The sequence below is a fragment of the Hemibagrus wyckioides genome, linkage group LG25 (assembly GCF_019097595.1).
Source record: "Hemibagrus wyckioides isolate EC202008001 linkage group LG25, SWU_Hwy_1.0, whole genome shotgun sequence".
Lineage (NCBI taxonomy): Eukaryota > Metazoa > Chordata > Actinopteri > Siluriformes > Bagridae > Hemibagrus > Hemibagrus wyckioides.
The window spans coordinates 15,581,182-15,606,439 of record NC_080734.1 but is presented as its reverse complement, the minus strand read 5'-3'; the positions used below and the strand labels follow the sequence as shown (position 1 = coordinate 15,606,439).

Below are 25,258 nucleotides of genomic sequence, written 5' to 3'. Positions count from 1 at the left end.
TGGGAAATTGGCTTCTCTCTCCTTCCCTCTCTCTCTCTCTCTCTCTCTCTCTCTCTCTCTCTGTCTCTCTCTCTCTGTCCCTCTCTCTCTGTCCCTCTCTCTCTTAAGCAGCTCAATAAATATTTAGATTCTTCTCTTAGTCACTCAGTAGCAATCTACTACTTTTCCCATGTTTATTTTTAAAATACAACAGAGAGGTTTTAAGGAAGCACATATAATTTTATCACATCAGGAAATGATAACTCACAACTTTAGGACCTCAGAGCCTCAACCCATTTCCTGTTTGTTCGCATTTTATGCAATTGATTGATTTCTCAGTATAATATATCCAGCATAGTGAATGATGTAGTTGAAAAAAGTCTCCAAAGAAACAGCATGTTAGAGATAGAAGTCTTGTCAGTTGTTCAGACAGAGTGCTTGTATAATAAACGCATGATTCTATTTTAGGAGCAATAATACAGAGTATTAGAAGAACCTATAAGGATTGAATTATTGAGAATTATTGAAACATAGAATAATGCTGGTTAGTAAAAAATAATAATAATAATAATAATAATAATAATAATAATAATAATAATAAAAGTGTAAAAGGTTATTGTCTAAAAATAAATATTTAAAAACCTGAATCATATAATAATATTTCAATAATTTGGAATCTTAAAGTGGCTTAAACTTTTCTTTTATTCAGTTTTCAGTCCACAGCCTCACAGAGATATGTACATCCTTAAAAAATCCTGGTTGAGGCACAGGATGTCCATTTCCTGGCTCACAAGGCCACTTCCTGCAGCAGAAGGAGCTATTTTAGCAGCTACACACATTTTGATTTTGTGGAGTTTTTTTGCACACAGAAGTATTGGGTTGATACTTTGTTCTCGTTATCTCACAATTGCCTGTCTAGCAAGTGAGCATGTATGTCTGCACGCACACACACACACCCACACACCCACGCACACACACAATCATAAACTGTGTGTGTATAGTGGGCCCTGTGCCAGTGGCCCTGTATGATACTACGGGTCAACATAGTGCAGGGAGTCTCAAAGGAATTCAGACCAGCTGTACCGAATCAGGCGGCGCAAAATTATTCATTAAAAAATGGCATTTCAAATTTTTCAGCTACACATTTTTGAGCTTCACACAGAGTTGACTTCATTAACTTCTGTGAACTCCCTTGATTCTACAAAGCTTTGTTTGTTTCCTATATAAGAGCAGCCAGGTGAGTTGAGTTTACCTTGCTGTGTCCTTGAGAGCAGGTGCTGTGTGCCAGCCGGAGAGCTGAGACTCACACGGGAAAAGTCATACACACCCTTCACTGGTTAAATACAAGATAGAAACAAAAGAAGCACTTAATTTGACTTCATTCAATCACAAGATGCAGTTTAAACCAAGTAGCATACATAAGCCATATTATTAGATTTGATAATATACTGTAATATGCATCAGTACACTTGCCCTCATTACTTGGTTGTATTTGTTATGTCTTATCTGCTCTAATCAGCCTCTGTTCCTATTTCATTTATTTAAGTGACTCTATTGAGACTGATTTAGAGACGATAAACTGAAACATTCTGCAAACTGATATTCATAGTCATGTTCAATGTTGGATTCAGTCTGGCTATTATAGCCACAGAATCAAATAACTGATAATGACCTATATCTAATAAATGGAACATTGTGAAATGATTTTATTAGCATGGTAAGGTATTAGGTCTTTAATAAATGTGGAACTGGTGAAATGCCTTAAAAGTGAATGAAAATGAATAAAATAAAATGAAATGAAATAAAGTAAAATAAAGTTAAATTAAATAAATAAAATGAAATGAAGTAAAATAAAAAATAACACACAAATAAACAAACAAACAAACAAACAAACAAACAAACAAATAAATAAATAAATGCTCACTGACAGCATAGAAATTCATGATTATAGTGTGGTGTGTGTTTGTCAGTCGGTGTGGCAGTAAACTTTTAAGAAAAGCTTTTAAAAAAGCTTTTAGCTTTTAGCTTCAAGCTAAAAATGTAAAATAAAATAGAAAATAATCACTGACATGGAAATAAATTTAGAAATTCAGTGTTTGCTTTTAATTTAATGTTTTAATTGCATTCAAAGGGTGTGTGTGTGTGTGTGTGTGTGTAATGAACTGGGCAGAATAAGATTTTTTTCTTTTGATAATCTCTCATTTGCTTTTAACACTTTACATTTAAGCCTCCCACAAAAACAACAACAACAACAACAACAAAGGCTCACATGCAATCCCAGCCTGATTCTGACAGGGTTCTCTGACAGGCACACTGCCAACATTGTAATAATGAACAATGAGGAAACTGAGTGCAGTTTAGATGGATGCAGGTTATGAACAGCATGGAAAAACGATTTACACCAGGGACGGCTGATATATAAATGGACGTGCAGGGCCAAGCCACTTGTATGTCCAAAACACATCAATATCCTTATATTTTAATAGGCTTCAATATCAATATCCTTTCAGTTTTAGAGTCTGAGTACAGCTGACATAGAAAGTAATTACATTTGTGTCTTCACTGGTAGGAGTTCAATAGACGGCTCCAGTTTCACAAAAAAGCATAAAAATCCAAAAGATTTTTTAGAAAAGCCACAACAAAATACCACAACAATCACAAAATGCTCCTGGAGAGACTATATATATATAGAATATATACAACACTGAAATATTATGGTACTTTACTATAAATGTTTTACAGATTTACAGATGTTTTACAATTTGTAAAATTTGCAGTCTAAATATTTACAGCATTTGTTTTACACATATTTAATTCATTTAACGCTTACGACTTATGACTGACTTTACAGAGGCAGGAAACTTCTCCTCTTCTCTAAAAACTCAAACAGTGCAGAAAGGTAACGTGGATCTTTTCAAAATGCTAAAAGTCTCGGTTTTTTTAGTATCCTGTACAATTTCCAGGATAAAAACTATCCACGCTTTGAAAATATCTTGCGATTTTCAAGGTCGATTGTGTTTGCAGAGATGAGAAGTGTAACATTAAGCATGAGGTGAGCTTTACACTCAATATGTTAAAATTATTTATTACACATTGATCTTATTCAAATAGTGGAGTAGCAGAAGTTACATTATGTTGAGTAAATCTTACAGGAAATAATGTAGCTTATGAACTTAATAAAATACATATTATGGATATGAGGTCTTCATCGTGATACTTAAAGATATATTTTTATCTGAATCATATCTCTCGACTCTAACATAGACAAGCTGCTTGGACTTACTGTAAGGTGTAGGAGGCGTCACAGGAAATGCTGGTGTCTGTGGAGGTTGGTTAGGATCCACCCATAACAGACTGTCAGCCCCATGACTGAAATCCACTGTGTCAGTACTATACAAACCTCCACACTGACACACACACACACACACACACACACACACACACAAAGCAGGCCAGATGTTTACTCTATATGGAGGTGGAATTAGTCATAATGGATGACAAACATACCCTGGTTATGAAGAGGGCACTGTATGAGTGTGTGTGTGTGTGTGTGTGTGTGTGTGTACCTCAGATGATTTGTAGACAGCAGGATTTGATAACGGCTGGAAAAAATCACCTTCGCTGCACCTGGATGCAGGCTCATTAGTAATCGGCTTATTCCTCCAGACTGAGAAAGAAAAAAGAGAGAGTTTAATAGCAATTCCAAGAAATACAGTATTCCAGGATCAAAGGGAAAACCTAATGCAGTCATTATAATGTGTTGGGATTGGTCTTTGCTTAATAGTTTTGGGTTAGTGGTGAGGCTTGAAAAAGGGTTTAATAATATACACTTTACTGTATACAATATATAAATGGCAAATGTTATATTTCTAACAGGATGAAGTGTTCTGTGCTTTTCTGCTTCTTAAGCACATGCACATACATACTGCTGAGATTTAGCAATCCATGGAAGAAATTATGACATTGGGCAAATGTACTGGTCTGGCCTTTTAAGAAATGCCCTGCCAAACAGTTAGGCTTTACACTACACACTATACTTTTAAAAAGACTGAACACTGTACATGTTTGTTCATCAGATACTCTGCTGATTAGTAATCTGTTGAAACTGATCTTGATCTTGCTGCTTTTTTATTCCACTCTTAAATATAATAAATATTCCAATGTTAGCAAATAGACAAGATAGCATTTCCCTCATAGACATATTCAGACCTAAGCAAGTAAGCTTAGGACCACAATGTGACCTTAATTTACTTCCTGAATCTACTTTTGCTTGCTTTTCTTTTAGCTTTATTTTGGCTGTTCACAGAATCTAGTGTGATTTCTAGCCCAAAATGTATACGAAATCACACTAGATTCTGTGAACAGCCAAAAAAAGCGAAAAGAAAAGCAAGCAAAAGTAGTATATATATATCATAAACATCATTTCATATTCACTGACTCTGACTGGGCTGGAACTTTATCAAGAGGGAAGATAAATTATGGGGCACAGTGGCTTAGTGGTTAGCATGTGTGCCTCACAGCTCCATGGGTGGACTCCTGCCTCTGCCCTGTTTGTGATGGAGTTTGTATGTCCTCCCTGTGCTTTCAGGATTTCCTCTGGGGACTCTGGACACATGCATCTTAGGCAGATTGTCATCTCAAAATTTTCTGTACTGTAGTCATTTACATATGAAAGCTAAACCCAGGCCAAGGTGATAGGAACATGGGGGGGTCAACTGCCAAGCCTATTCCACGTCAATTTTTTGGCAGTTCCCGAAAATGATCTGTGCTGCCTGCACATTCCCGTGAACAGTCGTTAACCTGAAATTCTGTGGCAATTTACAGTGTTGTTAACTGATGAAAATCACACTTTTCATGCAGTGGTAGTGTGTATATGTACAGTATATATATATATATGTGTGTGTGTGTGTGTGTGTGATTGCGCACATTGATTGTTAGGTTGGCATGCTGTCTAGTGTGTCTCCTGTGTCTCCTGGGATCGACCAGGTGAAAGATAAGTGCTACAGAAAATGGGCCGATGGATGGATGGATGAAAGGATGAAAGGATGAAAGATGAACTTGGTCTGAACTGAAAGGTCAATTGTGACTATCAGCAAGTTTTGATGTGAAACTCATGTACTCTAACCGCTGCATTAGATGACCCAGGGTTTGACCCGCTCCGTTTTGGGCTGCAGCCGTGGCTAACCTCAGCACAGCCAATGACTGCATTTGTGCTCCACACACACCAATAAAAACCAACTGAATTGCTCGAAATGGTCGCTTCTACAAATTATGTGAAATCTTTTTCATTACAAAACCTTTAAACTGAGACGTGACAACATCTAACATTAAGAATTACAGTGAGGTAAACTGCAAAAGTGGACCATAATCACAATGTTATTAATAACAATTCTCTGACAGTTGAAGACAGGCCTCTGTAAAACAAAGAGCTGGGGAAAGTAAGTCCTCAAATGCATTCCTAAGCGCTCATGCAATTCATCTTCAAACAGAGACACACACAACATGACACACTCCAGAGTTACTGTATAAACATCCGTTCTATTTCTTTCGACAGTGGCGTCATTGCACCTTTTCTCTCAGAGCACTGTTCAGGAATGAATAAGGACACGAGTAAGGAGGTACTGTAACTAATGGTACTTAGATGGAGTTCTGGTTTTGGAAAGATGATTCAAATTAAATTGCTAAGCTCATTGAGTGTGTTGGTTGATAAAACTGGGGGTGCCAAAAGACCCATTTTCCTGTGTCTTAGTAAATATTTTATATATTGCCTGATTATCAGATTACAGTGGATCTGTCTGAAAATAGCATTTCATATTCATTGAACATTATCATTATCATCATCTGAATTATTTAAAATATGAAGACACCAGCTAAAGCAAAAATCTCCTGTGCATCCTCATCAGTCATATGCCCCGCCCCCTTGCTGTGCTCCTCCTCCTGACATTGAAACCATAACTTGCAGTCAGACGGTAATTCCTAATACGACATTATAGGAAGAGGAGATATAACTACCAGGCTTATCTGTGTTAAGTCAATTTGTTTTAGTTGGCATAGAATTAATCAATAACCTAAAAAATTACTTTTGTTCTTCTCAGTAGTCAGTAGTGATCAAGATCTACATGGATAAAAAGCATTATTTATGTATAGAACAGAGAAGAACAGCTGCTACCATCAGAGTAAAGCATAGAATTAAAAGCATATGCTCATATACTACCAACCATCCACCATCACATAAAGCAAAACAGCTCAAAGTGCAAAGGTGAGAGAGACGCACACCTGGAGCACAGGCTGTATGGCTATTCAAGTTCTGAATAAAAAAACATACAAGTTTCCCTTTTGCAGTGATTGAGTACATGTTTACATGCCGTTTAATTGCACCCCTATCTGACAAGCTGCATGAGGAAACCGGGATCACCCCAGGCCAATGTCACATCTATTGCTTTATCATAACATGGAAACTTTCCATACCGAATTCCAAGCACTTAACCGCCTCAAGATCATGGGATGATGAATACAAACAGACAGATTTATGACAAAAGAGTTTAAACAAAGAATTCTAGTTAAGCGGCACAATTGCTCTACCTGGAGATGTTTACACACCCAAACACACATATTATGCACACACACACTAAGTATTGCCTGCAGCGATACACTCCAGTGTGAAGGAGTTTATTTTCCTTAGCTGTACCTGTTCAGCCTTCCACACAGAGGTCCATTGTACGTGTGTGTGTGCGTTAATCCACTCAAGCCAACATAAGCTTTCCGAGTTACGAAAGCACATGAGAGTGAGTCAACGGACCTTCAATTTTACTCACACAGTGGGCAACGTCAAATAGCTTGAAGGGCATTTTTTGATTTGAAGGTGTGATGTATATTCACTGTATGTTCTAAAGTAAACCAGATGTTCTCATTAAAATGTTTAGGTCTAAAATCTTCTGTAGGACCAGTCTGAAGTTCAGTTAAAAATGGGACAATGATAAAAACCAGCATGTTAATAGTCAGTGAGCAGTAATTACTGTAACATGCTGTAGTGAGGGGAAAAATACAAGATACAAGCTGGATATCAACAAACGCTTGGTCAACTACATGACACACTTAAAAAGGCCAAAGAAATGACAAAACTAGGAAAGATAACAATATCATCAGACCTGTCCTTGACACGAAAGCATGGGACAAGTTGATTTTTATTATTTTTGCTTACTGTATTTATAAAATCATGGTTGTTGAGGCCACAAATATAAAAATAAGAACATGGTTTTTGGGATGTATAGTGTGAAAGGTCAGATTTAAAAGTGTAGTATGAGCTGTGTGAAATGTCATACAAGATTCTGTTTACCCAGTGTTTACAATCACTCAGGGGAACTATTTCCTTCAGAGGCATAGGCAGTTACTATTGCTATTACATCTTGTGTTTATTTACAATAGGTAAGCATCTTTATGTCTAAGTGGCAATGCAGAGCCATTGCTGTAAGAAAATCTTACCTGATTGGCTGGATTTTGCTTGGCCAACTAAGTATCCAACTCCGTTGGTGGTTGAACAAGTCACATGACCTCTGGCCAGTGTGGGTACAGGTTCAAACTCTGGGTCCAGGTCTAGGATCAGTTGGTTCAGCTGCTCGATTGACTGGTCAATATCCAAGGCGAGGGAAGCAAATTCATCATCCTTTGCCTCTGGCTCTGCCTCAAAAGAGACATTTTTAATCCCTGATTGCACTTTTTGTTCCAGTCTATCCGACATGTTGTACATGTAAGAACTGACAGAGACTAGCTGCTGCTGCTTCACCCATATGTGTGTCTGATCACTGCTAGATGGTGTGCGAGTGTGTCCAGCATCTTCTGACTGAACCGGGTATTCATGTCTACTCAAAACAGGAAGTTTAAAGCCTGTTTCTTTAGAGTCGGACACTATAGCAACAGATGTACTTTCATCCTCATCGTCTAGGATATTGGTTTCTCGTTGTTCACTCATGCTTTGACCATTCATGTGAAAAGCAGGGTCTATATAATGAAGATTTTCTGTCGCTCTCTCATCTCCGTCGCTTATGATGGCAATTTCAGAGGTAAGGACTTGCGCACGAGGCGGCTCTCCTGCCATGCTGACCTGAAGAGTGGCTTTTTGGCTCTGGAGTCCTGCGCCTGCTGCTCCAATACTCAGTGACGTAGTGGAGAGTCCAGAATCACTGCTCACGGAGGACGTTGCGCATTCAGTCAGCTGAGCTGGGGGGCAAATGCACAGAGAATAAGAATAATAGCCTCTATAGTGTCTATACGCAAGATATGTTTTATGGCCTGTTTTAACATTCAATAAACAGCATCAGAATATCAGGGTTTATTTTTTTTAGTCATACCTATGTATTTTTAAGCACTATATTAGTAACATAGAGATTATGAGATTAAGGCATTTGTCTGTTTTTGCCACACAAGAAAAGGTATTTGGGTGTCCATATGTATTGTTTATATTGCTAATAATTAAAATATTAGAATTTTATTTATAGACATTTTCAAATTAAATTGCCTGGAGAGAAAAATGTAAAGAAATTGACTGCATCCATTTATTTTCTGTAGCTCTTATTCTAGGGGACTCGGGGGTACAAGCTGGGGGACATCCTGGGCAGAGTGGCAATGGATCACTGGGCATAATCACACACATAGACATCTTTACACACTACAGACTAATTAGAGATGTAAATTAGCTATAAACACATGAGTTTGGACTGAGGAGGAAACCCGAGAACCCTGAGGAAACCCATAGGGAGAACACACCACACAAAGGGCAGAGGCAGGAACCGAACCTGATCATAATCAAGCTTATTTACTCATGGGCCTAGATGTGCTTGATTATCAATAGCAACTATTTCATATTAGGGTTTGTCGAAAATAAGTTTGTGATTTTTCTTCGGATTAAAAAACACACGTTCTTCACACTCCGCTCTACAGGTGTGTTGAAACACCAGAATCCTCTGCTGACATACACTTCCACTTTTTGTGACGCTGTGTGTCAGAGCCGACAGTCTAGACACACAACGTCAACACACTGACAAAGGGTTATTAAGGTGTCGTCCCATACACACACATACACACACACACACACACACACACACACACATACACAGACAAGCTTTGTCTAGATTTACTTTTGTTGACCGTCATACTATGTTCTAGCTCATCATTCATGCAGCAGCAGCTGAGCACTGATCAGACCTGATAATGTATGTCATCTCTCTTTTACACACACACACACACACACACACACTACAAATAACAGGGACACATACATGTCATAAGAAAATGTAGTTTTACACGAATAAAATAAAGCAGATGCATCAAATAGGAATCATCCTGCATGATAAAACAAAGAATGAAGGGAAGAAAAAAATGAGAAAAAAAGAAATAGAAAAAGAAAGTAAAAGAATGAAAAGAAAAGAAGAGTCCTGCATTGTTATATATCTCCAGCTCCAGGTGAAACATAGATAATAAAATATGTCTCTGTTTCCAGTTTTCTATAATGAGACAGGTATACGGTCTCCAACAAACACACACACACACACACACACACACACATACACACACACACACACACACACACACACTACAAATAACAGGGACACATACATGTCATAAGAAAATGTAGTTTTACACGAATAAAATAAAGCAGATGCATCAAATAGGAATCATCCTACATGATAAAACAAACAATGAAGGGAAGAAAAAAATGAGAAAAAAAGAAATAGAAAAAGAAAGTAAAAGAATGAAAAGAAAAGAAGAGTCCTGCATTGTTATATATCTCCAGCTCCAGGTGAAACATAGATAATAAAATATGGCTCTGTTTACAGTTTTCTATAATGAGACAGGTATACGGTCTCCAACAAACACACACACACACACACACACACACACACACACACACATACACACACACACTACAGTCAGGTAACATGCCTACCTTTCATGGCACCACCAGCAGCTTGTACAAACCCAAACATGCACCAAGTTTCGTTCTTTATCACAAGCTCAATATCACACGTTAAAAAGCAACCCCCAACACGTCCACTCCTCAGCCCAGTGAGGGACCTACACAGTGCTCTCTCACACGGCATTCCAATCTCAGCAGTTAATCAATCTCTTCCATATGTCGGGATACACGGCACATTCCAGGGAATATATTCTGCCATGAGGAATCAGCATAGTTGACCCTGAGTCTAATCTACAGAGTTTGCCTCTTAGGTGATGATATTGCAGAGGATATATCGTATATCCTTAGGGCAAGCTTCATTCTCAATGAGGTAACTCATTGGAGTTCCTTTCAATTTAATCGGGATGCAATTTCAAGTTCTAAAATCATGTCACCATGGCTACACCATGTAACAGTAAACTCAGCTTTAAACACATAATGAACTTCTGTAATCACACACAATTAGACAAGGGTGTTGTCTGAACCGTGTTCCTCCTACTTTGTCCTCTAATCTCTGGATCGTGTTAGGATGATGCTTTAGTGCCTCTTAATGCAGTCAGTATGAGCAGCATGGCCTGGTGTGTGTTTCCGTGTTCGTCTAAGCCAATTTGTGACGCTTCGATACGAAACGTTTGCGTAACACCGGTGAAGTGATGCACAAAGCAGATGGACGGAATGGACATGGATGATATTGGAAGCAGAAATATTAGCTAATGTAGAGGATGAGCACACACACACACATCAATACACTATACAAATCACCAAATTCAACAGATGTGGCAAACACCAGTGTTAACCCACAGCTGGCTACTCTCTCTCTCACACACACACACACACACCAATATGCTATCAAATCACCAAAAAACTCAGCAGATGTGGCAAACACCAGTGATAACCCACAGCTGGCTAGTCACACACACACACACACACACATACACACGCCTCAACAATCCACTCTTCATGAGATCATTCACAGGAGTTTTAGTCATACCAAAAGGCTTTTGTCACATAAAAGTATCCAAGTGACCACAAAAACACTCGTGCGTCTCTAACATAACACTTCTTATCATTGGTTAGACCAAATAGAAAAATAAAAAATAAAATAAAATAAAATAAAATAAAATAAAATAAAATAAAATAAAATAAAATAAAATAAAATAAAATAAAATAAATAAATAAATAATATATTGCAATCTACAAAGGCAGGATTCCAATTATTAGCAAAGTCCTCTCATCTTTTTCACTGCACTAATTTCCTTATTAATTTTTTTCCATAAATTACCACACATTACCACACGATTACCCAAACATCAAATTATCCAGAGCACAAAGCTTATTGCATTACTTATCACAAACCTTATTACATTACTACATCACAATTGTAGAACACTGCATGATTGACGGTCCATTAAAACTCTGCATGCATTAGACAATCACAGGGACACTTCATTGCAAAATCAAATGTCATAGAGCTCCTGAACTATGAACATATCTGCATACTGCATCTGAAATCAGCAGATAAGAGCCATAAACAGTCAAAGCTTATAAAGAAGCTACAGGAATAGGCATTGTGTCCGTGACAGAGGAAAAAAGAAGAGAGGGATTAAGTTCTAACCGTGCGTTCCTGCTGGTTCGTGTCCATTCTCTCGGACTCTTTCTCTCTCCTTCTTGCTTTTCTTTGCTTCCTCACTCTCTCTGTACAGCTTTGCGGGGGCGGGCAGCTTACATTCTTTACCATGAGGTGATAACAGCTCCCCTGTGTCGTCTTTTCTTTCGTCCACTTTCCTTTTTTTTTTCTTGATCTCTGCCTCCTATTTCTGCTATGATCTCTCTCTCTCTGCCTCTCTCTCTGCCTCTCTCTCTGCCTCTCTGCCTCTCTGTCTCTCTCTCTCTCACTCTTTTTCCAGGTAGTCCCTTGTGGTGATTCTCTTGATGTGCAGAAGGATCCCAGCTAAGAAAAAATGATTCCTCTCAGAGTAGCCAGCAGTCCACAGCAGAGTTTTACACCCATGCACATGAACACACACACATGCACATGAACACACACACATGCACATGCACATGAACACACACACACACACGCTCGACCTTGAGTCATCCAAATATGGTGTGGGGAATGTAAACAGGAGGGTGGAGCTACATGCGGGCGGACAGAAAAGTAGTAAAGAAACAAAGAGCAAGGTAAGGTTGTGACACAGGAGGCAGGAGAGAGAGATAAAGTATAGAGAAATGGATGGACTGTGGACGAGATAAGTAAAAAAAGAGGGATTAATAATATTCCATTGCATTACTACAAAACGTCCCCTGCAACAGCAAGCCATTAGCACCGCGCATGTACATACACTACTATAGATAGTATCTACATCTACATCTATGTTCTACTATAGAACATCAGGCACCTCTAATTACACAGCGGTTCAAAACTGACTTACACAACCAGATGTGCATCAACTGTAAATCACTGCCCTCTGACAAACACACACTTGTGTTTGGGTTTGTTTTTCAGAGAGTGGCAAAGAAAAAAACAGACTGCCTTTAAATATCCGGCCTGTTATTTCCTCTGTCTGGATCCCAAAATGGGTCCAAAAATGTTTCAATCTTCCCAGACGCTCTCTCAGTCGCATACAGATGGAGCGGAGTCTCCGTGAGCGGAAGCACAAAGCAAGCTGTGTCACAGAGTTTCTCCTTTTACAGCATTCTACAATGTTTTCAATGACTTTCACACATTTAGGTAAAGATCACATCTATAGAAGAAAAGGTTTTCCGTTTAGCTCAGAAGCAGGTCATGGCAGCAAAATAGCACAAGACAACAACATCTGGCAACAGTGTGAGATTAGACATTGTGGGAAAAATTAACCTTTCATTAATAGAAGATTCATCCCTGTTTGTTATATGCAAGCTGTGAGAGGAAACCATGCATGATTGTTGGCACCGGATGTGCTGGTTTGAGTATTTCCGAAGCTGAATGTGCAGAAAAAGTCTTGAGGAGAGAGCTCAGGGGAGACTGGCCAGATGGGTATGAGCTGACAGAAAGGCTAGAGTAACTCAAATAATCACTCTTTACAAACACGGTGTGCAGAAAAGCATCTCAGGATGCACAAAAACTCAATGTGGGTGAGCTACAACAGCAGAAGATCTCATCAGGTTCCACAGCTTTCAGCCATGAACATGAATCTGAACAGCTGAAGATGTTTTTTTTTTGTAAGTACTGTAAGTAAATTGCTCCATGTTCCTACAACTTGAACTTGGCCGTGTGAACATGGCTGTGTTTTCTTCTCAACAGTTCATTTACTTCAGGATGGTTTACAGTAAATCTGAGCATTTGGCTTCAGTCAGCTGATCCAGTCAGTAAGATGACACAGAGGCCAAGCCAGTGAGTCTGTTCATCTCCCTCTTTTCTCAAAAACAGGATTTTTATAATGGTTAACTCCTCATGAGTCACTGATTCGGATTAATTTCGGGTGTAATTTGTTAGTACAGCACCGAATTCACCATCACGTTTTCAATTCTTCCATAATAAATATTGTGGAGAATTATTTTTATGCTACTGGACCAGGAACACAAACCTGCAAAATGTGTGTTAATGTTAATTAATAATAATACTAGTAATAAATATTAATTAATAAATATTGACCAAAACTGTCTTTTGGTCAGTAGTTATGGTTTATATCGTGACAGTGAATACTAAAATCTATCTGCCATGCAGGCAGGATCTGTAAAGATGTGATGTGTATGAATTATTTTAATTGTTTAAAATGATATCTGAAATGAGGTCAGATTCATGGTCACATGGGATTCCTGTTCTTTTGATGGGAGTAGTAATGGCTCAGTGGTTAAAGCTCTGGGTTACTTGATCAGAAGCTGCCACTGTTGGGCCCTTGAGCAAGGCCCTTAACCCTCACTGCTCCAGAAGCGCAGTATCATGGCTAATCCTGCACTCCTCCTCAAAAGCTGGGATATGCAACAATCAGAATTTCACTATGCTGTATTATATTTGTGACAAATAAAGGTTTCTTCTTGTAGTAGGGTGTATGTATAAGGAGCAGGGGTCATCAACCAGTGGACACAGTAAGTAGACTGAACTGAAGATAAATAAGAAAAATAATGTTAAATTGAAGTTATATGTATAAATGTATACCAAATGAATAATGTATAAAGTGATATTTAACTAATCATCAGTGCATTAGCATTACAGTATCCTGTCTTCAGTCCGTCAGAGCTTTGTAAAGAGAGAATTTTATGAAAATGGTTTTTCCTAGTGTTTATTTAAATATCCCTGACCTGGAGATCTTTGTTTGTTTGCTTGTTTATTAGTTTTCTTTCTTTCTTTCTTTCTTAATTAAAACTCTAACAAAGTTTCTTGAGGTGAGGGATCATGGTATGAAATGATAGCGGTAAATAACAGGCACAATAACGTCTACATCACAGTTCCGTCCTGTAGTCCACAGCTAAATATGACTTGGAGGACAAAAGAGAGTCTGTCTATGTATGGCTTTGTTTTTTGTCTTAAGACTGTTTTATGTCTTAAAGCCATAGCTATGAACATTCCAAAAATATAGCACAAAAATAGTGGAGAAAAAAGTGCAGTTCGAGACCCAAGAGAAATTTGCAGGACCAGGGACAGAACATATGTAAAAAGTATTTACATGATTATGTCAATGCATATGTGTATTTATATATATATATATATATATATATATATGTGTGTGTGTGTGTGTGCATTTTGTTTATTGAAAGTATGTGATCCACTGATCCACATCTCCCTTGTAAGTGAACCATGCATTCACATTAGTCGAACAAATGCTCTAAATATTCCCAAGCCATTGGTATCAAAGGCTTCAATTTCCTGTAAACAACAACTTCCTGAGCCACTGCCAGTGTACAACCAAAAATGGTGAGAGAACAAGCCGGGAATGTTAAACCTACACTTAAATGATTCACACATGAGCATTTGTGTATTCGCAGCTAATAAGTCTGAAGACTTAATATGTTATATAAAGAAGACATCTTCTTTGCAATCCTCATGCTGTGTCCACTACTTTGCATAAGATAAACTCTTGATTCAAGTCAATACTTTTTTTTTTACTGAGAATATAGAATATAAAATCTGGAATAATAGCAGTAGCTCTTTTATGATTTCTAGTCTAAGCAAAATAAATAATGTTTATGGATGAAACAAAAAAAGCTCTTCACATGACTGTGAGCGGTCTGGATGGCAGACCGTGTGTGTGTGTGTGTGTGTGTAGATACAGTACCTCCTGCTGTAATGTTCTCATAAGAATCCCAGTGAACTAGAGGATCCAGAATGTCATAGTCAATGACAACCGCAGAGCTGTTCTTCCAGCCAACACTGCCTTTATACAGAGCAACTAACATCAGCATCACAAAGAACAGGACCATGTACTCAAGCTTTCACAACTCGAGATGGACAACTTTATTCAATCATGTTCATAGTTAAATGAATTTCTGTTTCACCTCCTTCTTATTTTCCCCCCTAAACTGGACAATCATGATGTCAGTCTTAATGTACAATGTATTATACTAATATTAATGCAGTCCAGGAGCACTATATAAGGATGGCAGGATCAGCGAACTTACCTTGTGGAAAACCTGGAATTGTTGCCATTTTTTCTGAGAAAATTAGCTCCACTTCTCCTTCCTCCAAAAATCTGGGATCTAGGATAGAAATAGTGGAAATGAGTTCCAAAGAAAGAATAGAGCTTTCACACCTGAAATAGTTGTAAACCTGAAATAGCTTTCACACCTGAAATACTTGTAAACCTGAAATAGCTTTCACACCTGAAATAGTTGTAAACCTGAAATAGCTTTCACACCTGAAATAGTTGTAAACCTGAAATAGCTTTCACACCTGAAATAGTTGTAAACCTGAAATAGCTTTCACACCTGAAATAGTTGTAAACCTGAAATAGCTTTCACACCTGAAATGTAAATTCCGTGTAAACAGAATCCTGGGTTATCTTGTTTGACGTTTCACACTGCTCATACCTCGTACTGTACCCACGGTTAATTCATCCTGACTGTTCGTAATCGAATATTTGCATATTTGCCGTGTCAACAACCATGACTGGATAAATATAGCAATGACTGTTAAAATAAATAAATATGGCTTGTCTCATGCTTTTGCATCAGTGTTTTCTTCTGTTTTGCTCACGTGCAGGTATTGTTATCTATTTATACTTTTAAAGTTTTTTGTGTTCACCAGTAGTTTATTAATATCCAATTTCCATGAATTTTTCAGTGTCACGTATTTCCCTCTCATTATGGTGTCCATGATGTTTTAGTGTTTTGCCGCCTGATGCTACAGAGTCATTGTTAAGGCTTCAGAATTTCAGATTGAGTGTCTGTTCCTGAGCATCGATCTGTAACCTTCTAACACTGCATTGTTCCACACTGTACATGTTAGGAACCACAACGCAGAGTTAACAAATTTGTACTAACCCCGCTTCAGAGCAGGGTCTCATAACCCCAGGTAAAAAAGCAGTGCTAACTCCGCCTAAAGTGTAAAATGTTCCTCCTTTTTTTTTTTACCTGGGGTTAAAAGCGGGGTTTAGAAACAAGCTGAACCCGGGGTTGAGCGCAGTTTGAAAAGCCGTAAATAAAGGTTTTAATATACAACCTACCAATGCTATTTCTTTTCTATTTTTTTTTTTGTACATACTGCATTTTAATCTAGAAAATCTAGACTAATCTAGACAATATTCTATAGACGTAGGAAATTGTACAATTATTTTGCATGTGAAGAATTAAGTCAACTAACACATAGGGTTCAAATTCTAACCTCTTCATGTTTACTGAATGTTTTAGGTGGTTTTTACACTGATGTAATGTTTTAACATGGCTAATGCTAAGAACCGTAATTCAGAATATCAAGGCCAGATGCAATGCGTTATCCATACATAAGAAAAACAGACCTGCTGCTTTATAATATACATTATAGTCATTTTCATGAAAAACTCCAGACAGGAAAACAAGCAAAGGTTATATCCATTATGCTGCCATGTTTACTGGTAATGATGGTTTCCAGCGGATTGTGTGCTCTATATTTTGGGTGACATTACAGCATCCTAGCTACATGGACAGATGGTTTAAAATCAGGATGTAATCTGAAGGCACAGATCATATATTCTCAGCAGATATAAATACAGACATGAATAGAATATTCAGTATAGACTGTTTTACTAGACATGCTCACACTGCACTAGCTGAGACTAGTTAATTTTTTCTTTTACTCTTATATTGGTCCTTATATACTTATATAAAGCTCATGGGATAAACAAAGACCACATCACATGATGCATTTATGGCATACTGACAGTGCTGGCATTTCTAGCTGCTTCTTATTCTCCCCAGTGTTTGCCAGTGATTCCAGAGGCACAGCAGTAGGGATCATATTAACCCTTTTGATTTGGGCCACGTCCATTTCAAGCTTATTTGTTGTTGTTTTTTCATTGCCGAAGCCACTTAATTCTAAACTCTTCAAACAGTCTGCATTACCAACACAAGTCTTGCCCAAAAACTTTACAAAATGCTCAAACTCTTCTCAAAATAAGCTCATTCGACCATATCACTGCCAACAATTCTCACTCCTAATACTCTGGGTCATAAAAATAAAATACAACAGAGAGTGTTACAGAATTGATGAAGTTTTCCATTCTGATTATTATTATTTTTTTTACATAACTCAGTATTTCATTATAGAATACAAATAATAATAATAATAATAATAATAATAATAATAATAAAACCTTTTCACTTTCTGTTAAATTGTATCTACAGTAACAAGAACGTTATGCTTCAATATCCTTATGCTTATATTTTTCCTCAATCATTACACTATGTAACACGATTTTTGTTCCTGGTTAGTGAAGGACATCTTCCAATTACTCTTGATGGAAAATGATTAAAAAAAAAACAGCCATTAAGCCCCTGGAAGTTTGGGTTCGGGCTTTTAAGAGAACGAAAACCTCAAAATTAGCCCATTTTACTAAAAAAAAAAACTGCCCAAAACCCAAACTTTCATGGCTAAGATGGGTTTTTTCTCTTTATTTGGGTTACAAAGAATGAGGAAATAACATTTATTTCCCAGGAACAAGAAAAAAGTAAAAAATTTGTTACATAATGTTATAGAAATAGATAATTCTCTATCTATCTCTGTCACTCCTCTTTCCTCATCAACCATCCTATCTTCCTTAGTCTGTGTTTCCAAACGGAATTATTCTCCTTTATATCTCCTTTTTACTGAAAGAAGGTAACTTGAGTAAAATTTCAACTGAAATTACAATGATCTGCTTTAGGAATGATTTTATTGTAAATATTTTGCTCGAATTTTCTATATATATTTCAGTCTGGTTGCTGCGTGAAACTCCGCATCGTTCAGTTTGTATGTGTTTAACAGATTTGAAAGCAGTGTGTTAGCAGATGAAAATGTGCTGCAGATATTCAGTGTTCAGTCCACCTGCTGAAGAATGACTAAAAGAGTTGATGGATTGTGTTCATTGAATGCTTTTTGTGATAAAGTAATGAAAAGTAATTCATAGTTTGGTCTGCATAGATGTGTGTTTCGCTGACTGTGTGAAGAGTTTTGAAAATGTGCCTTCAGCTTAAACAATGCAATTTTAGCATATACCGTACAGCCAAATACAGATACAGATCTGAAAATTTGGAGCACTAAATAGCCACAGCCAAAGGGATGTAGCAGCTTAGTGGTTAAGGACTACTGATAGGAAGGTTGTAAGTTTGAGTCCCAGGTCCACCAATCTGATACTGAGGTCCTTTGAGCAAGGCTCAGTTGTATAAAATGAGATATAATGTAAGTCTGCCAAATGTTGTAAATACAAATAATAGCATTGTGTTAAGGACAGTACCTTATCTGATATTTCTTTTTCACTACATCTAAGTTGAGTGGATTTATTTGACTGAACCTGTTTGTCATTTTGCTATAAATGTATTAATAATACATGAGTGCAGATATTCCACAGATTAACTCTCAATTGCTGTAACATGAAGTCACGCTGGTTCTGTCCATTATGTAGTCTACAGAGCCTGTCTTCACAGGTGAAATGAGGGTAGAGGTGGTTTAAGTGGTTAAGGCTCTGGGTTGTTGATTGGAGGATCAGGGTCCAAGCCCCACTGTTGGGCTCCCTGTTCCAGGGGCGCTGTATCATAGCTGCCCCTGCACTCTGACCCCTGATGTAATGTATATGTGGTGATAATAAAGGCTTCTTATTATCGCTCAGTCCTTCTTCTTCTTCTAAAAATAAAAATGTGTCCATTGCTACAGTTACTGCACAAGGATTCAGAACTAGATTAGAGGCAGCTAAAGATGGCAGAACAGATATATTCAAAGATTTTTTCCCCATGAGCCCAAGATTTTCAGGCTTGGTCAAAAAGGGCTGTTTTTAGGTCCCATTTTATGTTAATGCAAAACATTTCTTATTTTCCTTGACACAAAGCAGGGACACTGCATCAAGTGCATCGCTTGAGAAGCAGAAGTCCAGCAGCTGGAACTGGAGCAGATCCAACTGTTTCCAATTGTTTCCAGACCCTTTTGGCTCAAATGAGATTTTGGCTCATTCGTAGGAAAGAAGGTGAAGTTGGATCAGGTCTGAATCCACCCCATGGACATAGGCTTTTGTTGTTGTTGTTGCTGTTTGACAGTGAGGGGTACCGCCATCTTTAAAGCAGCATGGGCCAAAAATTTACTAGTGTTAAATAGAAGGAAGGGGGTGGGGCTTCCAGAGAGCATCAGAGCAAATCTCACTAGGTTCATTGTCCTATTTTATCATGACAATAGACTCACGGCATGCACGTGCTTCAAATGTGGCAAAACTACTCAGTCTTTGTACCTGTGTTTGCAAGATCAAGGTCCTTCTTGTGGAAGACTGAAGGGTGTCCATGAAGAGTGCCTGTGTGAAACTGTATGCGAAACACAATCTCTCTGCTCCTCTTGGCAAGGTTCTTATGATAGCAAACAATCTGCAGAAAATATAAATGAACACTTTTAACACTTTATGTATGAGTATGAATATGAGTGAGTTGCCACCTAGAACATTAGAGTCATCATTAACTCACCATGATGTCTCCTTTGAGAAGCTGTGGTGGTTCCAGTGCAAAATACACTTTGTCTGCTTGCCCCACAGAGACCTGACTGAGAGTCACACACACTTAATGACACACATCGCCACACACGATCATTTATTTTGTGTAATGTGTATGCATCTTACTGTATTCCTGTTGTGCACACCAGCTGCATGTCCTGGTAAACTCTCACAAACAGTCCACATACTAAAAAATAACAAATGCTTTAATATATTATTTTGATCTGTGTTTGCTTTGTATGTGTCTGTGTGTTGTGCTTGCCTGTAGGGTGCAAGTTTGGCAAGTGCTTCAGAGAGATGCAGTGGAAGAGGAGAGGAGAGGAGTTTATCTTTATCTGATGGACCAGGAGCTTGCCAAACATCTGCACATACCTGAAGCAGACACATTATCGTCAATCTCTCCATAGCACTGTACTGAGATTCTTTCAGTATAAACACACACACCCACACACACACACACACACACACACACACACACACACACACACATGTTAAATCTTTAAAATATCTGATGCTTCTTAAGAAAAACAAGGGGCTGGGTTCTTGTTTTTTTTAGACGAAAGCAGGAAAAAGATTAGAAGGAGAACGATTAAACGTCTGACACAGATTCTACCATCTCTAGACGTCTACCGTCTACAGCATTCTTTTAAAAGCTAGTCTCTCCGTTCAAATTTTGATGATGGTGGTGAAAATATGTCAGAGCAAAATCTTCCACAGGTGTTCTGGGTTGAGATCAAGTGAATGTGAAGGGAACAGAATATGATTTACATCATTTTCATCTTTGCATGCGTAGGGGGTGGAGTTAATCTGTAAGCAACCACTCCCTTCAAGATAGAAAGGTTTCATCAAGCTGTTAACCTTGTAGAATAAGCTTTTATCAGTTTGATCCTTCGATCGAAGGCGAATTCCGACAATGGCTCATCAGTATTTCTGTATGAATTTTGACAGCTGTAAACTAAAGCTGTTAAATAAAAAACATGTTATTATGATTCATCCCAGTCACTAAAAGTATAATAGGATCATTTTAGGGAAGACAAGAGCAGAAACTATTCATCTGTATGCACTAGTAGGTAATAATTGTGAGTCTAAACATAATATTTCGGACGAAAGAGAAATTTATCTATATATTATGAAGCTTCTAAGTAGCTCAGATAATGTTTTTTTTTTAGAATTAAATCTTACTTCATAAAATCAACAAAATTATTATTTATTATTATATTCTAATTTAATAATTATTTATTATTATTTTAAATAGTTCCCCTGACCACAGAGCCCCAAAAAAACAGCCCTAAATATAATGCTATGTTCAGCACATACAGGACTTAGACATTTTGAAAATATGTTTAATGTTGTGGAAGATTTGCCTAACTATTTACTACCTGTTCTTACACTGTAAAAAAAAAATAAATAAAGTTAACTTAAAAAGTTAAGGCAACTGGCGGCAAAGCAATTTCGAGTTCATTTAGCTTCTGTGGTTGAAGTTCTGCCCAAATCATTTTAGAAAGCTGATTGAAACTGCTGGTTTAAGTTAGGTCTGCCTTCCTCAGTAATTACATCTAACTAGTCATTATGAGTTTGTTTAAAGTAAAATAAGAGGTTGAGTGAACTCAACTGACCTGAAATTAAAATTTTTGAGTTAAGGTTCAACTTAATTTTTATCTTTTAATTTACGAATCTTGCATTCAAACTACAAACAGATTCATGTATGGTTTTCACTTCAAAAACCAAGAACGGCTGTAAACGGTCATTCCCTCACCAGGATCTTTTCCATGTCTAGAAGCTAATAAGACAAATAAGACTGATATACACCAATCAGGCATAACATTACGAGCACTTACAGGTGAAGCGAATAACACTGATTATCTCCTCATCATGGCACCTGTTAGTGGGTGTACTAGGATGCATTATGTGAAGAAGACAAGTGCAGTGCCATGCTTTGGGGAATGTTCTGCTGGGAATCCTTGGGTCCTGGCATCCATGTGGATGTTACTTTGACACGTACCACCTCCCTTGCAGACCATCTACACCCTTTCATGGAAATGGTATTCCGTGATGGCTGTGGCCTCTTTCAGCAGGATAATGTGCCATGCCACAAATCAGAAATGGTTCAGGAATGTTTGATGAGCACAACAACGAGTTTGAGGTGTTGACTTGGCCTCCAAATTCCCCAGATTTCAATCCAATCAAGCATCTGTGTGATGTGCTGAACAAACAAGTGGAGGCCCCACCTCACAACCTACAGAACCTAAAGGATCTGCTGCTAACATCTTGGTGCCAGATACCACAGCACACCTTCAAGGATCTAGTGGAGTCCTTGCCTTGATGGGTCAGGGCTGTTTTGGCAGCAAAACGGGGACCAACACAATATTAGGCAGGTGGTCAAAATGTTATGCCTGATCAGTGAGACTTGAGAGTCCTTCTGGAAATGTTAAGTAGCTGGACTACTCTCTCTGCTGTTAGGTTTTAATTATGTTAGGTAGAAAAATAAAAACTAGAGCTCAGCAGCACTGTGGTAAAAATATATATTTTATGCAAATAAAATGTGCAGCATGCCAAATATTTTATATATTATTTATATATAATATTTATATCGAGGCCAATATAAAAGCTAGGGGTGGGTGAATTATTACACAATATTTATACTGTTACAGGATAGCTATAAAGGGAATGCACATTTTGCAACGTATATCATTTGATTTTAAGAATCTGAAGCTGTTGCATTTGCACTTTTAGATTGAAAGCTATTGGACTATCACAGAAGAGGGAAGTAGAAAAAGTATCATGCCTGTTCTATGTCATTTCCTTATGATTTTGACCTCAAATCACATTTCAGACATTCCCCTAATATAACCCTTTGCTCTTGTGACAGATCTGCTGTTCTTAATAACCTAAACTTCCTGTTTCTTTTAATATTGTTTATTTTTGGAACAAATTTGAATGTTAATGAAACTGAGAGTATTGCTCCAGTATTAAACTGCATGTGTTGGAGAGAATTAGAGAGAAAATGTTTGCCTTTTCTGGGACGGAGTCATAAGGGAAGCCATTTTATCAATGTAGAACTTTTTCATGGTGTAGCAGTCTAAAGCATTCTCTTCCCTGAGAGAGAGAGAGAGAGAGAGAGAGAGAGAGAGAGATCAATAATTACATAGTATTAGTATATAGTATAAGTATTAATGAGAAATCAATGGGAAGATACTGTAGATGTGCATACACACATTCCACACCTTACATGATCATTTAAGTATATGATATAGTTAACACAGTACAAAACTGGCACAGAGCCGGCACTTGGATGTCACATGGCAACCCTCCCACAAACAAAACAAAACTGTGGCACAAAGTTCACCCACGTAGCGTCTTAGCATTAAGTTATACCTGACCTCTCAATTTCTTTCTTGATATCAACAATGATTCAATACAGTGTTTGCAATCGGGGCGGAAAATAATTTTTTGTACTTGAATACTCTCTTGCTTAATTATATCTATACTTCCAAGGTAAAGCAAACTTACTTTTATTTTTTTGTTTGGACCTTTAAAGTACTCCCATACAGTCATTGTGTGTGTGTGTGTGTGTGTTACCTATCTAACAATTCACTGGACTCCCAACCACTACAGATTAGCATCCTCTAAAGTATATCCATGTAGGGAACATATTTTGTGTTATATCTATCTGTGTGTGTGTGTGTGTGTGTGTGAGTGTGTGTGTGTTTGAATAAGATATATTAATGTTTCAACATGCCGGCACATCCAGACTCATAAAATGAGGTGTCTTGTTTGCTTTTCCCTACCTTTCAAAAGAATGCTGAGGTAAGTTTTGCTAATTTGCTAGCATTAATTGGTGATATAAATTACTAATGTGGTGACTACGTTAGCCTGTTTTCATCATTCATGTCAGGTTAGACTAGCTTTAGCGCACATAAATTATCCTGGCAGTAAATCAGTTCTAGCTGATAGTAAATATTGGTTAGTTACATGATATTTTTCTTCTGATTAATTCCTTAGCAAACTACATAGCATTAGATATGAGAGAATGCATTAGTCAGAGTGAATGATGTTTTCAGGCAAAATAGTGTAGCGCTCTGCTTAGAAACATCATCTTGGATTAGTTTTAGACATAAAAGTTATGTTTCAGACGGAAAATCGAATTTAATTAGTTTAATACTCAATACATTTCAAGTCGCAAGTACATTTAAGAACTAGTGACTTTTTCACTTTTACTTGAGTTCAGTTTTTGTCTGGAAAGATTATGACACTTTATCTAAACTATTATTTTATTACTTATATATTACATCTCAGCACTTTTTATTACACTCTGTATCATCCTAATTGCCGTTTAAGACTCACTTGTGACAGCTTGAATATGTGTAATGTTAGTTTTACCTGCTAAAGATGCTAGGAAGGTTGATGTAGGATGATATGACTACTCCTATCCGGTCTTTTGTGCCCTATTAAAGAAACAATGAGAGAAGGTGAAAGATTACTTAACAGTGTATCGTACTCTCTCTCTCTCTCTCTCTCTTCATATATCATACATCACATCCATTATCACCATTATTCATCATTACTCACACAATACATTATATAATCTATGATGTCTGTATATATACTGTTTTGCTATTTATTACATGTTTTTACTTCATATAATTACTTTGCTTAGTCCTATTATTCCAGATCATTGAAGGTGATATCAGAAATCACCCAAAAGAAGATAAGTTCCCATTTTGAGTTAAGGTTTCTTCCTCATATTGTCTTGCTTATTATTCTGTTTATTGTTTCAAGTGCTTCACAATTACAAGATACAGTTATTAACAAAAGTTTAGGAACTATGAATCTGTTTTATTTAAATGGAATCTCCTCTACATTATTAGCTTGAGTAAACAATCATATCCCTCCATCCATCCATCCATCCATCCATCTTCTCTGTATCGCTTCTCCTACACATGATGGCAGGGAACCTGCAGTCTATCACAGGGGACTTGGAGTACAAGGAAAGGGACACCATGGATGGCATGCCAACCTATCGCAGGTCACACACCCATTTACACTATAGGGACAAATTAGAGATGGACTGGTGGAGGAAACCACAGTACCCAGAGAAAACCCTTGAAGCACAGGGAGAACATGCAAACTCTAGACACACAGAGTGAATATAGGAATCAAACCCCCAAACATTCTAACCACTAAGCCACCTTTCTCATAAACAATAGCA

At 37.5% G+C, this 25,258-nt stretch overlaps 1 protein-coding gene across 2 annotated transcripts in view; it reads right to left on the bottom strand.

The window, feature by feature from the left end:
* The window catches only part of si:ch211-191a24.3 (tensin-3), a 44,837-nt gene that overhangs the window by 16,696 nt on the left and 2,883 nt on the right, over positions 1–25,258 (bottom strand). For both annotated transcript variants that reach the window (XM_058379274.1, XM_058379276.1), the window contains 12 exons: positions 24,430–24,494; positions 23,062–23,145; positions 20,312–20,421; positions 20,176–20,236; positions 20,024–20,099; positions 19,798–19,927; positions 15,530–15,607; positions 15,187–15,285; positions 7,462–8,196; positions 3,546–3,646; positions 3,263–3,386; positions 1,232–1,312 (listed from right to left, as the gene is read on the bottom strand). In XM_058379274.1, the coding sequence (XP_058235257.1) occupies positions 1,232–1,312; positions 3,263–3,386; positions 3,546–3,646; positions 7,462–8,196; positions 15,187–15,285; positions 15,530–15,607; positions 19,798–19,927; positions 20,024–20,099; positions 20,176–20,236; positions 20,312–20,421; positions 23,062–23,145; positions 24,430–24,494 (1,744 nt within the window). The remainder of the gene's footprint in view (positions 1–1,231; positions 1,313–3,262; positions 3,387–3,545; positions 3,647–7,461; positions 8,197–15,186; positions 15,286–15,529; positions 15,608–19,797; positions 19,928–20,023; positions 20,100–20,175; positions 20,237–20,311; positions 20,422–23,061; positions 23,146–24,429; positions 24,495–25,258) is intronic.